The sequence below is a fragment of the Microtus pennsylvanicus genome, chromosome 1 (genome assembly GCF_037038515.1).
Source record: "Microtus pennsylvanicus isolate mMicPen1 chromosome 1, mMicPen1.hap1, whole genome shotgun sequence".
Lineage (NCBI taxonomy): Eukaryota > Metazoa > Chordata > Mammalia > Rodentia > Cricetidae > Microtus > Microtus pennsylvanicus.
Window position 1 is genome coordinate 73232974 of NC_134579.1, and position 20032 is coordinate 73253005.

Here is a 20032-nt window from a genome sequence, read left to right on the forward strand (position 1 = left end):
AGGATCCACTGCAGGTCTCTGGGTACAGAAAGCAAGCAGTGTGGGGTAGAGAGGCTGTCTTGAGAGCCCTTGCTGCCAGCAGCAGGTGAGGGACCCGGGAGGAGTCAACGACCAACTCCCATATCACCTGCCTCAGATGAGGCCTCTCCTAGGCATGCAGTTCCCTGCAGCCACCTAGACTTCCAGGAGGAAGCCCTGCCCTGCCTGGAGGCAGTGAACCCTGTAACTGAGGTCTCCACACTTGAACCTTGTGTGCTCGCGTGTGCGCGTGTGTGCATGCGTGCGCACACCCATACTTCTAGACTTACCTGGCCCCTCTGAGGAAAACTCTTAAGTTAGGATTTGCAGATACCTCAGAAACCTGTTCTAGGAAGTATTTAAGTTTACTGCCAGAGGCTCGCATCTGTTTTACCCTACCCCTTTTAAGTTTGCTGCCAAAAGGACCTGCGTTTCTTTGTGACCTCATACCCTCTCCCGCCACCACTGGGGAAGATACACTTATTACCCAAGCCCATGCCATTATTCAGAAACCATGCCCCTTGCTCATTTTCACGTCCTGACACACCACACAAGTTTTCCTGACTCTAGAGGCTTTCTTGACCCTTTCCTGGCCCTTGTGATGTATCTCCCAAGCCCTGCCAGGGTGCAGGCATGCTGTAGACGGGAATCCCAGCCTCTGCCTCCCGTGCCAGCTGGGGATTGATCATGTGACTGAACATCTCCCTTTCTTTGTGCCTGGGTCACACTGTGCCTGAAATAAGACGTGGAAGTAAGCGGGGCCTTTGGCTCCAAAATTGGACTCACTAAATGCTTAGTGAAGAGGAACCATTCCTGGCTTTCTGTCTGTAAATGACCCGTCTTACACTTGGTGAGGGGACCCTGGGAACTGACAAACCCCCTCTCTCCCTCAGGGACTCTGCTGCCTTGAGCCACAGAAGCAAAGAATTCTGGGATGGCTTGCTGGCCTCAGTTGATGTGCCACTTCTGAGAAGTCTGTCGGACGCTTGACACAATGGGGCTGAACTATGAAAGAGAAATTAGGCCTGGCTAGGCCTCTGTAGTTTCCCACCGAATCCAGGAAGTTGTGGAGGTCTAGCAGCCAGGAATGATTAACACGAGGAATTGAGGAGTCCCACTTTGGGCGGAGGAAGGAGAACGCCAAGAGTCATCTTATTGCCTTTATTTCGCTGACTGCCCAGGTGGCCTCACGACAGGGCACGGGCCAAGCTTGTACACACTCATGCTCTCTGTGCAGGCAAGCATGTGTACAACACACACATACATACCCCCCATACACACATACACACGCGCGCGCACACACATGTACACACACACACACACATCTCTGGCTCTGTGAGTCAGTCTCTGGGAGGCAAGGGCTGCTCCTCAGCCCGCTCCTACCTGCCCTTTTACGACAGCACCAAGGGCAGGGGTGGGGCAGGGCCCTAAGCCCCCAACAAGTCCCTGTGCAAACTGGAGGTACCAGCTGGCTTCAGGATGGGGCACCATATTTCCCCGTTTCCAGAGTCCCCTCCTCCACTTCCTGGGGGAGGGGATATTCTCTGCTTACCTGGTGGGGGCAGACCCCTGCCAGGGCTGGGGCCTGAGGAACCCAGGCTTACCCCCACCTGACCCTACCAGGATCTCCACTACTGAAGCACAGCCAAATCTGAGTTGTGAAGATTTCCCCACTGGAGAGCAGGAAGGCCTGGGCCCCGAGGCATCTGGTGAGGGGTCATCATCCCCTCTTCTAACCCATCTTCAATATGAAGAGGTTTGGGGCACACTTCCTGGGAGGGAGCACAGGCCTGGAGAAGTCACAGCAAGGGTCCTCCCCAAAACTTCCATCTTCTGGACCACAGCCAAAGGCCAGACATCCCAAAGTCTGGCGGGCTGGTCAGAATCCTCGTGCAGTCCTGGGGGCGGCACCCCCCCGGGTGGAGCTGAGTGTCAGACCTGCACAGGCAGGGTCTGGTTCATCTGCAGCCGCATGTCCTGGATGCTGCTAAGGATCTTCTTCTGGTGGCCAGCCAAAGTGACCCCAATCCTCAGCAGGTCTCTAGAGACAGAAACGCGGCCATCAGTCCCTTCCCTTCTGCCTGCCACCCAGGGCTCAGCCAGAGCTCCTGCACAGTCCCTGCACTTCGGGGGTACACTTACTCTGCAGTCATCTGGGCCACCAGGTCAAAGGATGCGAACCCAGCACTGACGAAGCTCTCCTTATACCTCCCCATCTTGATGGCGTCCAGCCAGTCGCCCACTGTCGTGAAGGTAGTATAGTCCGGGACTGTGCGGTCCAGGAGGGGCTGGGACATGCTGTGGCCAAAAAAAAAAAAAAAAGAGTGACCTGGTACATCCAGAGGGCTGGGGAGTAGGGTTCGGGTTGTCAGTCTGTGGGAGTTAGGACACTGACCCAGATGGGGCACTGGCGATGACCTTGAGGCTGGCAGCGTTGCGGATAAGCTTGTCTAATGTGTTGACGATCTGGGAGAACTTGGGCCTGAGGTTCCGGTCCCGCACCCAACAGTCCAGCATGAGCTGGTGCAGGGCAGTGGGGCAATCCATGGGGGGTGGCAACCGATAGTCCTGCTCTACAGCGTTGATGACCTGGATAAAGGTAGGGAATCTGAAGTGAGCTCCCCTCCACACCCTGCCACCTCCCACCAAGCGACCACTCTTCCTCAGCTCTACTCACATCCTGGTTACTCATGTCCCAGTAGGGTCGCTCTCCATAGCTCATGACCTCCCACATGACAATTCCGTAGCTCCAGACATCACTGGCAGAGGTGAACTTCCGATAGGCTATGGCCTCTGGGGCGGTCCAGCGGATAGGGATCTTCCCTCCCTGGCGATGGGAGGAAATGCCCATCACCTCATGCCTCGAGGTTGACCCCCAGTCTGGCCAGCCCTCTCCTCCCGCAAGTCCCTCCCAGGTGCTTCCTGTACCAGGGAGCTGGTGTAGGTTGGATCTGAGGGGTCATCCTCCAGGAAGCGGGAGAGGCCAAAGTCAGACACTTTGCAGACCAAGTTGCTGTTGACGAGGATGTTGCGGGCAGCGAGGTCACGGTGCACGTAGTTCATTTCGGACAAGTACTTCATGCCGGCAGCAATGCCCCGCAACATGCCCACCAGCTGAATGACTGTGAACTGCCCGTCATTGAGCTGGAGGCAAGAGGTAGGCTCAGCTGGGGCCTGCTGCCTCCCCACAGGCCCCTGGCTTGCTTGCCTGCTTTAAGCCCTCTGAGAACATGCTTTTCAGCGGTGTACAGATGTGTTAAACAGAGACAGTTGTCAGCTGTCCTACTATGTGTTGTGCGGCTTGTGCGCAGCATCCCCGTGGTCCCTGTGAGAATCTAGTATGTATTACCAGCCCCGTTTATAACCGAGGTGGCTGAGATTAGGAAAGACAAGTATCTGCCGGATTGAGATTATACAGGCAGTTAAGAGAGGAGCTGGCATTTCAGCCAGCTGTTTCCCCGTACCATTCTACCTCCCAAGATGTGCGGACTTTGAACAGGGTCTCTGACTTGACGGTGGGCATAACTGGCCCGACCTATCTGGCTCAGGAGAGAAGAGGACTGGAAGCGGCTCTTACCCGAAGGAAGGAGTCCAGGGCACAGTTCTCCATGAACTCAGTGAGGATCATAACTGGACGGCTTTTGGTGACCACACCCTCTAGGCGGATTATATTGGGATGGTCAAACTGACCCATGATGGAGGCTTCGCTCAGGAAGTCCCGCCGCTGCCTCTCGGTGTAGCCCACCTTCAGCGTCTTGATGGCTACGAACACCTCCCTGCGGCCAGGAAGTTTCAGCCGGCCCCGGCACACTTCCCCAAACTCCCCTGTGGGGCGCAGGCATAGGTCACACGGGGTTTCTGGGGTCTTCCCGGTGTGCCACCCATCCCTGCCTTGCTCCCGGGTTACTCACCAGCTCCGATCACCTCCTCGATCTTGACACAGGACACATCGATCTCCTTGGCGAACTCTCGGACAGCCTCATTGGGATCCTCGTAGGTGAAGGGGTCAATGTAAACTTTCATCCCAGGAGCAACTACGGGGGAGAGAGGCGGGCACAAGAGGGTGGACTTCAGGCCATAGGCAGGGAGTTCATAGGCAGGGACCGGCCCTGCTGGGTGCACTCTTGACGGCCTCCTTGCTGAGCCTGCCCGTTCCTCTGTGCCAAGCCGGTATCCCGCCCCTCCCCCACGAGAATGCTGAGGAACCACATGAGCTAGACGCCCAGGATTCTTCTTGTTGTCTTCCTCCCTCATCGCTCATCATGCTTCTCGCTTCTCTCCAGTTCATCCTTCCCCTGGCTCCTTCCCACCGCCCAGCCTCGTCCAGGCCTTCAACACTATTGCAATAGCCTCCTGGCTGGGCTCTCTGCCCCTGCACTTTTCCCACCCAGCTGCCCGGTGTCTTCCTGGAACAATACGTCCACTGTCTTCCTCCACAACTGACAGCCTTCCCAATTACCTGCGGGAGAGTCAGGTCCAAAATCTGCCTGCTGTGTAGGACCCTCCAAAGGGCTGGCCACCCTTCTCAGCCTGGCATTCTCAAAGCTGTCAAACCAATCTTCTCACTACCCCCACTGCCGGGCACACAGCCGGGCACTCCACGCCCTTCACTTCCTTCCAGAGGCTCCTTGAGCCAGGAATGCCCTCCTCCCCCAACGTAAACCCTGTTCCTCCTGCCACTTCCTCTAGGAAGCCTTCCTCTTTGAACTCTTGGTGTCCTTTGCGACAGGAGTTAGCACCTAATTGTTTCCTGTGTGCGGGCGGTACCTTGTTCCCACAGGACTTACAGCCTTTGGGACAGGGGTTACATCTTAGACTCTAGGGCTAGCAAGCTCAGGGGACCTGGAATGAGGGGGGCGGGATCAGGAAATGGAACCCTACTAGAAGCAGCCGGTCAGAAGAAGGAAGGGAGTCTCTAAGCCTACAGGAGCTGGACACTGGGGACAGAGTGACACTCACTGTACTGCTGCAGCTTCTCCGTGTACTCTGCGTCAGGGCCATGGCGCTGCTTCCTGCAGGGGCAGAGTAGAGAAGGCAAGGGTTTGGGTGTGGGAACCCATGGCTGGTGGTCGTAACCCGGGACTCTGGGTAGGGGCTGGAGTCTCTGGGAGCAGGGACGAGCACAGAAGACAGGGTGGGTTGGACTAGGCGAGAAAAGCCGAGGCCCTGGATGGCTGCGGCTGTGAAGGGAGTCTGAGTCAGTCTGTGAGGCGGCCATGGCCTGTCAGTACCTGAGGCAGACGAGAGCGATGACCACGACAACCACCATGAAGACAAACCCAGCTACGGTGGAGCCCACTATAAGGGGGAGTTGCTCTTGAAGCTGCTGGGCACCTGAGCCTGGAGATGAAGGATGGGCGGTGAGTGAAGGCACGAGAAGGATGAGCTGGCCCAGGGGCCGGCATGCAGTGGCATAGGGGGGGTACCTCTTTCACTCGTGGTCTCAAACTCAGCCGGGCGGCTATACTGTCCATAACCTGCCACTGTGCGAGCCCGGACCTGAACCACGTAGCGGGCATCAGGCTGCAGCCCATCCAGCTGTACGGAGTTCTTCTGGCTGGTCACGGTGGAGGCGATGCCTTTGCTCTGCAAAGCCACGAGAATGGAGGCATCTTCAGGTAGGTCTTAGAGCTGACTGACCCTCAACCATCATCAAGCTTGCCCGGTGCTTTGGCTCTGATCCCAAAGGTCCCTAATACTATCTGGGCGTAGTCTTGTCCCTGTTCCGCCCCAAGCCTCCTCCTGCCCCTTGCGATTCTTACCTTCTCAAAGTACTTCATTTCATAGTCCAAGATGACCCCGTTAGGCCGCTCTGGGGGTGCCCAGGACAGGGTCAGGCTGCTCCCCGAGCGGCTATGCAAGTGGAGTGTGGGTACTTCGGATGGGGCTGGCGAAGAGAAAGGAAGACTAAGGACTCTTGAGCCTGGGCATCCTTCCTAAAGAACCCTCAGCCTCTGTAGCTATGGCGAGAAGACCCAGGTCCCCGTCTCACCGGCCTGGTTGGTGGTGATATTCACAGCTGCATAGCGGGGTGGCAGAGGGCTTTTGCCTGAGACACCGTTGACTGCCTGCACCTCAAAAGTGTAGCGTGTGTGGGCCAGCAGGTGGCTAATGTGGACCCGGCGCTCCGTCAGGCCCAGCTGCCGAGGCACAAACTCCACGTTGTCGTCGCAGCGTGAGCAGGTTGCGGGCCCCCCAGCCCCCAAGCTTCCGTGGCACTTCTTGCAGATGACGTTATAAAGGAGGTCATCCCGTCCACCAAGGTCCCGGGGTTCGCTCCATTCCAGGATCAGTGAGGTCTCGTTCACATTAGAGATCACACCCCGGGGTGGAGATGGCACGGCTTTGGGGACATAAAAGGAGAATTAAGTCGGAGGCCTAGGACCACCTTCCTGGCCACTCTGCCTTGGACACTTAATCCTAAGCACAAAACCTTCCTGCACTTACTTCCTCACTGGGGAGACAGGACTTTTGTTTACCATACAGGGCGTACAGCAGTGCTACCCCCGCCCCAAGGAGCCTATCTTGATTGATCTCTCCCATCATCCTGAGGCTCAGCACTTAGCACACTACCTGGTCATTATCTGTTTCCACAATGTGATGCTAAGGTCCTTAGTGATACCTTACTCTCTTTTATATCCACTGCACCTGGTACAATGTCTAGTGTACCAAAGGCGAAGACAGGGAGAGAGCAGGGACCAGCACACCCTTAGGTTGTAGGACCTCTTATGGCTACATCTGGGCCGGAAATGCAACAGACAAAGGAGCAATGAGCTGGCAGGTCCCTAGCCAGCTCCTGACACCTGCTAGCAGCTAGCAGGACCTAGTTAAAATGCAGGTAGTTGGGATAAGCTGGATTCTCGTTCAAGAGCAATTGCCTCCTAGGAGACATCTCGTGCAAATCATCTAACCCCCTAAGTATCAGTTTCCCCATCTAGAAGGAGGGGCTATCTCACTGCCTTCGGCTAAGCTTCAGCTTCCCTGTCTAGAAGGAAGGGCTATCCACTGCCTTCGGCTAAGCTTCAGCTTCCAGGTCTAGAAGGAAGGGCTATCTCACTGCCTTCGGCTAGGCTTCAGCTTCCCCATTTAGAAGAAGGGGCTATCTCACTGCCTTCGGCTAAGCTTCAGCTTCCCCATCTAGAAGGAAGGGCTGTCTCACTGCCGTCAGCTCTCTGGCTGGCCCCAGAAGGAGAGGCCTGCAGAGGGGAAGAGGAGCTCACGCACTGGTGCAGGGGCTGTCGGCAGAGTCCGAGTCCGCACGGTAGAAGTTATTGTGGCAGGTGCAGATGCTGGCAGCTGGCGCGGTGGTTCGGCTATTCGGGGGACAGGGGAGGCAGGGTCCCTCTCCTTGTTTTGCCTTGTAACTTTCAGGGGGACAGGCTGCAAGAGAAAAGAGAACGGCACATATTATGTCCCTTCTCTGCAGGCATTCCAACCTTCCATCCTCTGAGAGAACCTGGCCATTCCCAGCCTACGTCTTAGCCCCTCCAACTCCCAGACCACAGGAGCAATGCTTGTGTTGCCCAACTCCAGCTATGGCTGCAAAGGGCCCCTTTGCCTCAGAGAGACCCCCGTCAGCAGATGCCTCTTCATTCCTATCCCCCCAACCCCCACCTGTGTGCCTCAGAGGACGTCAGTCCATCACCTGGACAGTTGGATTCGTTGACACAGGGCAGGGAGAAGAGGAGGGGATAGGATGAGACCACAGGTGGGCCTCACACCCTGTACCCGTTGAGATGCCCCAGCTTTCCCTAAGGACACTCCAAGAGAATAATTCTCGAAAAGCCTCAAGGATAGTGCCACAGTCAGAGGTAGGGCCCCCTCTGCAGACAGCTCCTGGCGAATCTCTACTCCCACCCGCCAAGAAACAGGGCAGGGGTGAGAGGGCTGGGCAGGAGTAAGGAGGAAAGAGGGAGCAAGAATACAGAAAGAAGGCAGGGGTCACCTGGAGTTCAAAGTCTCAAAGCCCCCAGGGGACCTGTCCCAAGCGACCCCTGAGCCCAGAGTCCTGAACACCCTTTCCCATCTCTTCTGTCAACCACATTCGTCCCTGTGGCACGGACTCTGCGCATTCCCCATGCGTAGGGTGGCCATAATATTTAATATTAAAAATCAGACTATTTACAGAGTGAAAGGGGCACTGGTTTGGAGACAGGATAACGGGCATGACTGGGGACTGTCCTGGCCACACTGAAGTGACTTGTCAATCCACCCGTGTGATGACCTCTGGGAGGGAGGGGTCACCAAGCTTTCTGAGGCCTAGAGCTGGGGCTGTACTCTTCTTTAGGGTTTAATCTCCCCTCATGAAGGTGATATTCCATCCTAGCTCTTTGAACCAGTGGGGGAGGGGGCAGAGGCCAGGCCAGCCGGGTTGCTATGGGAACCAGCCTGCACTTCCTGCCAGGGACCTGCAGAGTGTTAGCCCTTCTTCAGGCTGTCAGGCTCATCTCCCCCACCCGCTTTCTACACTTGGGAAGAGGAAGTTTCCAGCAGGTTCCTAAAGAGAAGCAGAGGGGGGGCCGGTGAGGCAACCCCAAACCGGGGCCTCACAAGGCAGGCCAGGTTGAAGGCCTGGTCCCCTCACACAGGGGGCTATGATAAGAGCCATTCCCACTCCGGGAGGCACCATCACAAGTCCCACAGAGAAGTGGACAATACCCTCACCCCTTGCCGGACTTCAACTCTGGGTGGAGATTTAAAGCCGGCTCCGTCATTCCCTAGCTGGGAGGCCGGCCCAGCAGAACCTCCCGGAGTCTCCATGTTCTTTGGCAAAATAGGGAGAGAACTGGAATCACTCTGCAGGGTAGTGGTGAGGCTCAGGCGAGAACGGCTGGAAAGCCAGTAGATCAGGAAGTCTGATGAGACTCGGCCAGTCTCCCGCCCTCCCTGTGAACAGGGACTTGAACAATCCCTATCCTCCATTTGTCTGCACACTCCTGGGACCGGCAACTCCCAGCAGAGGGGGACATGAGCTCCTGGGGCAGGGACTCATTTGCTCATCCCATCCCCATTTATAGTCTTGGGAGACAGTCTCTACTACTGCTCCATTTTGCAGGAGAAAGCCAAGGTTAGCAGGGTCGGATAACTTGCACAGGCTCACAGAAGTGGTTAAAGTGAGGACTGGGGACAGGCGGGACTCGGCCTCTAACTACTGTGCCATACACACGGCCTCCCAGGAAACATGAACCCTCAGGACAAAGTGAAACCCACAGCAGAGCCCCTCTAGAACTTTCGCCATGAAGTGGACACTGGGGACAGGAACAAGGGGGCATCCCTGCCAGCCTCGAAGGTCTGCCCTCATTGGCGGGGCTTACTTGTCAAGCATTCACAAGGTCTCTAGTTCACTTAAAGCCTCCATCTCTCTTGTTCCTAATCTCCCCTGCTTCAGCTCTCTGGCGCTGGGGACTGCAGGTAGAGAGACTTGTGCATGCCAGGCAAGTGCACCGCCACAGAGTGCGCCCTCAACTTGGTTTTCCTCCTCTCTTCCTCAGGCACAACTTACCCCGGCACTGGGACTCCTTGGCAGCTGGCTCATGGCCAGTCGCGCAGGTGCAGGCGCCAACGGGCACCATCCACTCCCCGTCGCCATTACAGTAGAGCTTGAGAGGCACTGACACCTCCACAGCGTTAGCGATGCAGGTGCCGGGGGCAATGACCAGCGAGGTGGGCTCCGCGCCCGTGAGGGTCTCGGGGAAGAGCGCGAAGCCGGCGGTGGTGGATGCACATTTCTTGTAGAAGGCACGCACAGAGATGAGTGACATGCAGGCACCTTGGTCCTGGAAGGCCAAGTAGAAGCCGGCCTTGGAGAGCGGTCCGAAGCTGCGCACCTTGGTGTTGACGCGCCCGGCATCGAGCCGGGAGAAGCTCTCATCCGGTGCGATGGTGTCCACTTTCACGTAGGGGTTCTCCATCCAGAAGGGAGAGGAGGCCGAAGCCACGTCGCTGTCAGCCTCATAGTAGAAAAGGTTGAAGGTTTCCTTGCAGGAGCCGGGGATGTTGGGGATGCTGTTGCAGTCTCGCACGGTGAACTTGAGCTCCACGTAGACGCGCTGCACTTCTCGCCGCCAGATAAAACCCGTGCGAAGCCAGTTGTTCTGACTGGACTCACGGACGTTACACACCTGATACGTTCGGATAGGGTTCATGGCTTCATCGTAGCCACTTACTTCTTCCCACTGAGTGTGGACCAAGTGAAAAAGAGAATGAGCCATTTCCCTCGTGTCTGGGGCTTCTGCATTTACCTCACGGGGTGCTTCTGTGGCAGGTGGCTGAGCATACATACACAGGTTCAAAACCCAGCTTACTGGGTGACCATGTCACTCTCAACCTCTCGGTGCCTCAGTTTCTCGGTCCAAAACCAAGAGATGATTGACATACCCGAGGAATACAGAACTCAGGGAAGAGAGCACCCAGAACAGCACTGGGACCTTGGGAAGCCTGGGCTGAGTCCTAAGTGTGTGTGATCTTGGGGGTCTCGGTTTCGTCACCGAGTGCGGCTGACTAGAATTAAATGAGGTTGCGAGGAACTAAACAGCGCAACTTGGCTAATCTGGCCTGACAGAGAAAGCATTTGGTGAATGCTGGCTGTCGACACCACGGACACATTTCATTGTCACGAAAATTCCACAAGAAATCCAAGGCTTATAGAAGAGGCAGACCAGCCCACATCACAGGTGGCCCGGTGACGGCAGAGCCTGTACTGTCATCACACCTAGGGCCCCAGGGCTCAGCCTAGCCACGAAGGCCACCTGGGGACGTTCATTCCAATAGCGGAGGGAGAGAGACTAGAATGGTAGGAATTTAATAGTCAAGAAATCGAGGCCCAGAAAAGTCAATCGCCCTGCTCGAGGTATACAGTGTGGTAGAGAGCTGGGGCCCAGGCTTCCTGGTCCGTCCTTCCTTCCTTCCTTCCTTCCTTCCTTCCTTCCTTCCTTCCCTCCCTCCCTCCCTCCCTCCCTCCCTCCTTCCTTCCTTCCTTCCTTCCTTCCTTCCTTTCTTCCTTCCTTCCTCTCCCCCCTCCCCCCCAAAAAAGACAGGTTCTCACTATGTAGTTCTGGCTGTCCTGGAACTTCACTATGTAGACCACGCTGTCCTAGAACTCACAGAGATCCTCCTGTCTCTGTGACGAAAGGCACGTGCCACTATGCTCAGCTTTGCCTCCTGGGTGGGAGGGGGATGGTCTGGATGGATGGACTTGGAAGGGCCACCAGGTCAGGGTGACAGGACAAATACAGAATAACAGACAGAAGAATGAGAGATACGAACATTCCAGGAGGTGAGGCCAGAGGCAGCCCACCTCCAGACCTTGGAGGGAGAAGGTGTGACATCAACTAATAGTAGAGAAGATGGGGACGTCTTACCCCACTTTCTGGATGAGATGTCCACGCCAGTTCAGATGTCACCCATTTCGTGTCCATGAGGGTCTCTGGGGGAACATCAGGAGGAAACGTTGGGTCAGCCGACCTCAGAATGGGGAAGTCACCCACAGAAGGCGGTAAGAAAACAGTTCCCAGCAGGCACAACCTCTCCCAAATCTCCAAAGAGCCCTTCCCTTTCCCCAGAGGTGACCCTGAAGTCATCCCCAGAGGTGTCACAATTCCAAAGGTGTCAGTCAGTCTAGCTGGCTGGGGGTAGAGGCCTGCCTCTGACCCTGGGCCTGGGTAATGAAGCTGGAGCACAGGCTGGCTCACACACCTCAGGCTCTGCTAATCTCCACACAAAGGGGCCAGCAGGGCCTTTATCCTGGAACAAAGGGCTGTGGGCTTCAGACCCTGCAGTCCCGGCCTCCCCTGACTCCATTCCCAGCACAAAGGCCCAGCCTCACACACTGCCCTGGGGAGGGAAGGAAAGAGCTGCAGCAGGCCGGGGCCTGCTCCCAGCCTCCCACTCAGCCACCTGTGGGGGCTGAAGCGCGGATGCTCTCTGAGGAAAAAGGGGCCACTGATGCCCAGGACTTGGTTCAAAACTTCATGAGAACCATGGAGAAACCGCTGCTCACAGTCCTCTACAGGAGACTGAAGCCTAAATAGAGTTAGTGTAGTCTGGTAAAGCTGTTAGGACCGGGGCAAGGTGCCGACGGAAGCTCAAGTGAGCAAGTGCAGGTCCAGCTGACTCAGTAGCCAGTCCCTCTGAAAGGACCAGAGATCGGGCGGGGAGGCATATGCTTGTAATCCTAGCACCATGGGGTTGATGCTGAGAGGATGGGCGGGGTGGGGGGTTCAGCTTAGTCTAGGGTACACACCGAAACTGTCTTAAAAACAAACAAACAAAGCTTAGAAACTGCGTCCCAACCAAACTTCTGCCTCCAGGAAACCTTTCTTGGATTTCCAAGTCAGGTGAGTTGCCTTCCTCCCTGTCTCCGGGCCAGCCCCCCTCTGTTCCGAAGTTGGGGTTTCCGGTCAGGTCCGTTAGCTCAGTCAGGGGAGGGGAATGTTCCGCACACGCATTTGCATCCCCAAAGCCCAGTTCTGAGCTTTGGCTAGACAACTGGAGACAGCGTGACTCCAAGATCAGACCTAGCACGATACCGGGAAAGGAAGGGTCTCCCGACTTCTTCCCGGCAGCCCGAGAGTCAAGACAGCCTCAACTTTGAGTTTGATGGGCAGGGCTGCCCCAGAACTTCGAGAGCCTGTCATGTCACATCTTGTGGGGTAGCTGAGGCTCCCTAGAAGATCTGAACCCCACATGTTCCTGCAGAACCTGGCAGAGAAGCCAGTGGATGGGTAGCGCAGGGGTAGAGTGTAGCAGGCATGCACTGCGGGGAGCCAGGCGCTAGAGCTACACAGCTGGTGGTCCTTTCAGGGCCAGCCACATGGCACGTTGTCCTAGCTTTCTGTGGCAGACAGACCAACAGACACACATCTGGCAGGTGGTCCTTCAGGGAAGCAGAGATGGGCAAAAGCAGGGGCCCAGAGATAGGAAGGCAGAGCAGGGGCTTAGAGGAGATGGGCCAAGCAGGAGGGACTCTGGCAGGCTGGGACCAGACAGCAGGGATGCTGGGCAGCGGACTACAACAGACAGTAAGATGAAGAGACAAGGAGGCCCAAAGAGACATCGACAGAGACGGAGAGTGCCAAGTGGCCTCTTCCCCAGCCGGCAGCCTGGAATAGTCCTGTCTCTGGGAGCAGCCGATCTGCGCAGAGCCAAGCACACCCCCTCCCCCAGCCAACCAGCCGGCCAGTCCGCCTGCTTGTCTGCCCGCCGCCCGCCGCTGCCCGCCCGCCGGAGCAGGCAAGGGCTCCCACAGCTCCCGCGCGCTGCCTCCCACCTCCCTCTCCCTCACTTCCTTCTGCTCAGCCTGTGCCAAACCCATCTGGAACTGTTTAAACCCAAATATTCAGCCCCCTCCCCCTCCAGCCAGATTCCTCCACAGTTTAAAACAAGCCCTGCGCTGGCTCCGGGAGGAGGGGAGGGGGAGGAGAGAGAGGAGGGTAGGAGGCGGGCGCAGGAGGAGGGAGAGAGGGAGGCTCTTCATTTCTGTTTAATTTCTGGAGAGGGAGGGAGGGGATCAGCCTTTGGCCATCGCTCAATCTCGGCACATTTTTCCCATTAATGAGGAGAGGACTTGGGTTTCCAGGCCTGTGTGCCTGAGGAAGGGCCCGGGCTCCGGTCACCCGGGTGGGGAGGGGGCGGGCCGCTCTGGTTTCCCCACTTCTTTGGGGAGAGGAGGGGCCTGTTTCTTCTAGTCTGCCCCAAGCACGGGAGGGAGGTCTAGGGCAGACAGAGTATCAGTACCCAGGGCTGGCTGAAGATTATAGCACCCATCTGCCCATGGTACCGGGAGGGAGATCTTTTCTCTGCGGCGAAGACACAGCACAGGGGCTAAGAACAAAAGAGCAACGTGAGCAAACCTCCAAATACTCCTAGCTGCTGCTTACACACCGGGCCCACCCCCACCAGGTGGCTGTGGAAGGAGATAAGAAAGGGGGGCCACCCCAAGACCCTGAAAAGTCACTGGGAGGCTGGTGATCTGGAACGGGGGCTTCGATGCAGCACCCTTTCCGTTTTCCACAGGGCCACAGCCATAGCAAGGAGCTGTGACGGCCGCCGTGGCTCTCACCTGTGGGCAAACACAATTGCCCAGGCAGGACCCAGTTCTCAGCGGTTGGGCTTGTTTCCCACTACTGGGATCGAAGAAGGGCAAGTCAACACATATGGTGGACAAATACACACAGAGCCATAGCCACCCGCGAACACGCACACGGCCCCCCACACAGCTAGTCTGTCTTTTTCAGACACAGATGCACATGGCACAAACGGATTAGCCTCCTTAGCCAGTCCCAGGCAGCGAATCTGCCTTCCACACAGAACCAGCTAGCTCTAGGCAGACCCACTCTCGGCCACACTGCCTTCCTAAGGACAGGCACACCCAATCCAACAGGACACCGTCCTCACACACCACTGCACAGCTACAAGTCCTGCATACAAAGATTTCCCTTCTTAGACCATAACCCTCTCTTACACAGTCACATAGAAACATACTACAGCCCCATGAAGATGCAATATAAGAATCAACCATTAGCCTGGAGGTGCTGGCGCACACCTTTGATCCCAGTACTCGGGAGGCAGAGGCAGGAAGATCCCTAAGAGTTGGAGGCAGAGGGAATTCCAGGACAGTCAGGGCTATGCAGAGAAATCCTGCCCCCCCCTAAAAAAAAGCACCACTCTCACTAAAGTGCGACAACTTGGAGGGTCTACACACAGCAGACACACACTGAACATGTGTGTCTGCTGTTCCTCCTTGGGGTATCTGTAGTAGAGCGAAGGAAGAGTTGGGAGAAGGTGTTCTCGTCCTGCCTCTCACAAAGGCAGGGCAACCCCGGTTCAGCTTCCTGTTGTCCTAGCTGAGGCAGGAGCTGTCAGGCAGGTCACAAGGCTGGGGGTGGGGCAGGGGCATTGAGATGATTCTGGGCGTGGCTGGGTGCGGCCTCCCCAGGTATAGCCCCTGCCTAAGCAGCCAGCCACTTCCCTGGCAGCAAAAATGGCAGAGTGTGGAGGAGCCCTAGCTTTCAGGAGGGAAGCTCCATTCAGCAGTTTGGCTCAGGTGCTGGCATACTTAAGTTGGAGAGTTGGCCCGATGGGGGCATTGTGGACGCCCAGGCTTGTCTCTGAGGGTCTCATTTGATCACACTAGTGCAAGAACGCAAGCTGAGAGCCCTGGTGAAGGGTCAGGCCCACTCAACTTTATTGCGTTACCAGACCCCACAGCACCTCCTGGTTCCAAGTCACTCAGAACACTCCACCCTGGAGCAGAAGAGCCACAGAGGGCCCAGGAAACAAAAAACAGAGACAGAACTAAGAAGCCTTTGGCCCAAACCCAAACTGAGGACTCTGAGGTAGTAGGAAAGGTCATATTTCAAGGTTAGGAAAGCAGGGGGTAGGGTGGGGGAGAGGAGGACAGGGTCTGGGCAGAAAGGGGTGCCCTGAAGTCTGTGATAGGTCCGAGAAAATGACCCCTGCCGTCCTCATCCCAACAGTCCCTACCTTGTTCCCAAGCAGGGGATCAAGGCTCCCCATTTCTTATTCCAGTTATGTGTCAATTTGTGTGTGTGCATGTACCAGCTGGGAAGGCCTGAGCCAGCAAGGGTTTGGGGAACCCTGCTCTAGGATCTGAGGGGTGTGTGTGTGCACATAAGCAGGTAGTTGTAACGGAGGTTTTTGCTGTTGTTTCTTTTTGGTTTGTTTTGAGTTGCCTGGCTTCCCCAGGGCCACTTTCACATCCTTGGTGCCCACATCAGGGATGGTGGGGAGGGGACCGTCTCCAAACAGAGAACACATTTTGTTTTTCATTCTTCCCCTCAGATCATGGGGATTTATAATTAAATAAACCTGAGAGGGAGAAGAGGGGAGAAACACAGGGCAGGGAGCCCAAGGGCCTCAATGTTCCCACCCTGGCCGGCTCTGCCAGTCAGCCTGGACCGTAGACAGCTGGCCCTGGCAGGAGGCCTCCATCTCTCCTTGGGATTGCTGGTCCAGTGGTCTAACCAGGAGTTGAGGCGGAAGGCCATGGGAGACTTGGCCTTAGGATAGCCCTTGGGCCAAGGGGCCACTCCCACCCCATCAGGTACCCAGCTGCCACCTCCCCCTGCCCAAGCCTGACAAACCAGTTTGACTCAGCACAACAGGCAGGCCTACAATTTTCAAACTATGCAGGCCTGGTGATTCAGCCTCTTCTGCTGTTTGATTAGTGGAAGGCTAGTGGCGAGGCCTTGCCCACAACAACCCAGGCTTCAGCTCTCAGCTGCTAGGGCAGCGGTGGCAGCCCTGGCCGAGAGCAAGGCAATGAGAAACAAATTGGTTCTCCTAGATGCCTGCTGCTGTCTCTCCTCAGATCTGAAGCTCTGGTGACAAATAAGAACGGGGGTGGGGGCCGCAGGGGGCGGTGGTTGGAGGAATCCCAGAGACAAGAGAAAGAGGTGGTAAAGCAATCCACCATAATCCGGGGCTGTGACCCCTGGCAGTTCCCACATTCTCAGGGTCACACCGGCTAACCTCAGAGGACAGACGCTTGCTGCTGTTTCTCGCCCAGGGCCAGCTCCTCTGCAGTGAGGACTTAACTAGCATGGCTAAGTGGGATGTCCCCACCCCACCTCTTACAAGCTGGAGCTCTTTCTCTTTTCACAGAAAGGTTGACTCCCAGCTGGGACTTTCTCAAATACATACAACTGACCTGTGGCTCAGACACCAGTCCTCCTCCCAGGTCCCGTTCTCAGCTTGTTTCACCCCACTGAACACCCCTTTCCCACTTATTCATGGTCCTGACTGGTAGAATGATCTGGGCTACGAAGAACCAGAGAAAAATGCTTAAAGGAAAAGTGAGCGATGAAGTGGCCTCACAGTTCCCAGGGCAGTTTCTGTGTGTGTGTGTGTTCGCGCCCGCGCTGTGGGGCAGTCGAAGCGTAAAGGGGGGAGTGGCAATTTTTCAGCTAGAAAGGACTAGTAACATCCTGATTCCACCCAAATGGAAAACTAAGATGAGATCCTGGAATCTTGGTAAACTCCAAGTGTGCAGAGACCGAACAGGAACCTGGTGTCAGGCAGCACCCAACTTGTGGGTACACCATGGGCAGCACCCCCAGCTCAGAGACCCGGAGTCTACACGCAATGACACTGTTGCAGAGAGCTGGAATACAAGGGCAAACCACCTGACAAGTTTGGGAGCTGGTGATGGGTCATCAGAGGCCACACTGGACACAGTCTCCAGGACCTGAAGTTCACCCATCACTTACTCCAAGCCCCAGAAGACAGCCGCTATCTGGTCAGGGGTCTGGTCTCTTTTATCTCTTTCCTCCTATGCCTCAGCTTTCCAGTCCAGCTTTTTCCTCCTCATTTCTTCCTTTCAGCCCCTCCAGTAGGAGAGGGACACTTCTCACAGCTCCCCTAAGAGCCACTCTGGGGTAATAATAGTAATAGCAACAGCTAGTCCTTGAATAGCAACAACTGGGCTAAGTCCTGTCCACACACTAATAATTCAGTCTGGTTGGTACAGTTCCCACTTGAGAGCAGGAACCGGAAGCAGATAGACATAAGGGTGGGCTCTACTCAACACCTATGTCTCTTCTCTCTCTCACAGGGTCTGAGGTATTGCACAAATGAAGGCAATGATGAAAGCCACACTTGTAGGCCCCGCCACTTTCCAGGGACACCCTCACTGGCCTAGCGTCCCTCAGTCTGGCACTTGCTCTGACTCCTTTTCACAGCTGATCATGAGGGCCTCTCAGTCACTCCTTGGCCCAGACTTGGAGACCAGCTACTGGGTAGGGCCTGCCTCAATGGGTCTGAGGATTGTGAGGGAAGAACAGGAGGAAGGGAAGGGCCTCCTCAGGTAGCCTTGCTCATCTTCCCCAAGCCACACTTTCCCACACACTCCACTCTGCACCTTTACCACACTCCACAAAAGGGCCATAGGACAGGTGACACACAGCTCTGCTAAGTGTATGTCCCAGAGTGCAGGTGCCCCGTGTTGCCTCTCCTGAGCTAAGACAGTCACAGACCTGGGAACTCCATAGGCTCCCTGGCTCACACCCTTAAGGCAATCAACAACAAAGCCCCACACTGGCTTCTCACGCCTGAGATCCTATCACACACATGTGGGTGAGTGTGTCTAAGTGTGGGTGCAACCTCGGTGGTGTCTCTGTCTAAATTTGCATGTGTCTACCCAGGTGAATAAATCTGTCAGCACAGTGGGCTCCAAAATAATGGAGACAATTTCCCCACTGGAGGAAATTCCAAAGCACCCGAAACCTCCAAGATCTGTTTTAGCGATTTTTAAATTCCAATCTTTAAGTTTACACTGTGAATTTAAGGACGGAACCAAATTTCACAGGGTTCAATGTTTTTGTTCCTCAACTAAAAGTGTCGAGATCTGTTCAAGACACCAAACCTTAAGTACTGCCTATATACCAGTTTTCCCTCAAATTCCGTGCTTCTCTCCCACTCCACAATAAGGGAAGCTTTCACTCCTCTCTGAAAGGGTTTACAATTTTTTGTAACACCGGGGAACTGTATGTGACTCTAGCCTGTGTTAGTGACCTGTGCCGGTGTTCCCTGTGGGTTCATGTCAAGTGGCGTAAGTGTGAGCTCTCTTGTCTGGGCCAGTAACACTCGGGCTGTTTGTTTGTTCAAGTTCAGTCTTTTCTCGGCAGCAGCAGCACTCTTAGTAGGTTTCACAGAACTCACAGACAAGGCTGACCTTTTCCCGCCGTGGATGACTAGTAGCCACTCGGCTCGGGAGCTACCCGGGCAAACCCTCATTTATGAGGTTCAATGGAAGCCCAAGCCCACAGAGGGTCTTGCTAGAAGTGGGGGTGGGGTGGGTCCGAGAATGTGTACAACAGACACACACCTCATGTGTAGCTGGCACTTGAGAAACCATAAACAATGACAGGCCCCTCGCCTCTCCACCCCCGCAGCAATCCCTTGACAAAGCCGGGTGCACACACTCACGCTCACAGTTAACTCCAACGGGTTCCCAACCAGCGCAGCCCCCCAACCCGGGGAGTCCCGCTTCACCCCGCCCAAGCGTCCAGTCCCGCAGCCCCTGCCTTGTCTGCTGGGTCGCCCACATTTCCTCGCCTTCCGAGGTGCGAAACCCCGAGGGTCTCGTTTCTCTGCTGAGAGTGTAGGCTATTCCCACAAAAACCCACGGCCGAACTGCGTCTTTTGGGAGATGGTGCTGAGTCCAGCTGCGAGCAGTTTCTCCAAGCAAGGCTGCGGCGCCCGCAAGAGCCCACAGCTTCCTTGGACGTGTGCTCAGCCCGTGGCCCCACACGGCGGGGCTCCCTAATAGCGCGCAGGACCCCGACGCCGCTCACCTTCCAGCGCCCAGCAGCCGGCGGACAGCAGCAGCGGCAGCAGCAGCCGAGCGAGCAGCGGCAGAAACCCCGGCGGCGGGCGGGCTCGGGCCATAGCCCGGAGCGCTCGGGGGGCCGAGCGGGGCCGCGCCGGCGGGGCCGAGGGCGCCCGAGGAGAAGGCTCGCGTACAGTCCAAGAGATCCCGGCAGGGAGGGGGCGCAAAGCAGACGGGCGGCTCCGTAACCGAGGTGTCGCCCAACCCCGCGCTCCGGGGAGATGCCGGCAGGTCGGTCCCGCGGGAATCTGGACGGACCGGTCCAGGAGGATCCGGGGTGCTGCGTGACTCGACGCTGGAGGACTCGGGAGGCAGAGGGCGCAGGTGGTCGCGGCTCTCGGGGTACAGTCCACGGCGGGCCGAGCTTGGATCCCGGGCTCCGGGTGTGTGCGCCGTCCGAGGTAGGAGCCGGGATCTAGCTGCGCCGCTCACGTACTCACTTCTACTGGTCCTCGCGTTGGAGCGGCCGCTCTGGGCGAGAGGGGCGGGCCCATGGGCCTGCCCGTCAACACTCCGACCACGCCCCCAGAAGCCGGCCGCCCACTCACAGACCGCCCAGCCAGCTGGTTCTGCAGCGAGAGCACTCCGCTGGAGTTCAGTTGGCCGCTCCTCCACCGAGCCCACCCTCGGTGTCTTGGGGCTTGGAGCAGGAGGAGCTAAGGAAAA

The 20032-nt window shown here is 56.5% G+C and overlaps 1 protein-coding gene across 1 annotated transcript; it reads right to left on the reverse strand.

Annotated features, from left to right (window-relative positions):
• Window positions 1-1165: 1165 nt before the first annotated feature.
• On the reverse strand, window positions 1166-19802 carry Ephb3 (EPH receptor B3). The gene is made up of 16 exons (XM_075968098.1): window positions 19332-19802; window positions 11379-11443; window positions 9521-10193; window positions 7243-7398; window positions 6011-6361; window positions 5781-5905; window positions 5445-5604; window positions 5250-5358; window positions 4978-5030; window positions 3930-4052; window positions 3596-3843; window positions 2947-3162; window positions 2696-2845; window positions 2414-2607; window positions 2161-2316; window positions 1166-2059 (listed from the first exon to the last, which is right to left on the reverse strand). Exons 1-16 carry the CDS (start codon window positions 19423-19425, stop codon window positions 1951-1953), a joined length of 2982 nt encoding a protein of 993 aa, XP_075824213.1. The 5' UTR covers window positions 19426-19802; the 3' UTR covers window positions 1166-1950.
• Window positions 19803-20032: the final 230 nt, after the last annotated feature.

Excerpts from the sequence above, each read along its gene's own strand:
- Ephb3 (XM_075968098.1), bottom strand. The coding sequence starts at position 19,425 with ATGGCCCGAGCCCGCCCGCCGCCGGGGTTTCTGCCGCTGCTCGCTCGG. Across the intron at positions 6,362-7,242 it reads TGCCGACAGCCCCTGCACCA|CCGTGCCATCTCCACCCCGG; the intron begins GTGCGTGAGCTC and ends ATGTCCCCAAAG. Across the intron at positions 2,317-2,413 it reads ATCGCCAGTGCCCCATCTGG|CATGTCCCAGCCCCTCCTGG; the intron begins GTCAGTGTCCTA and ends TTTTGGCCACAG.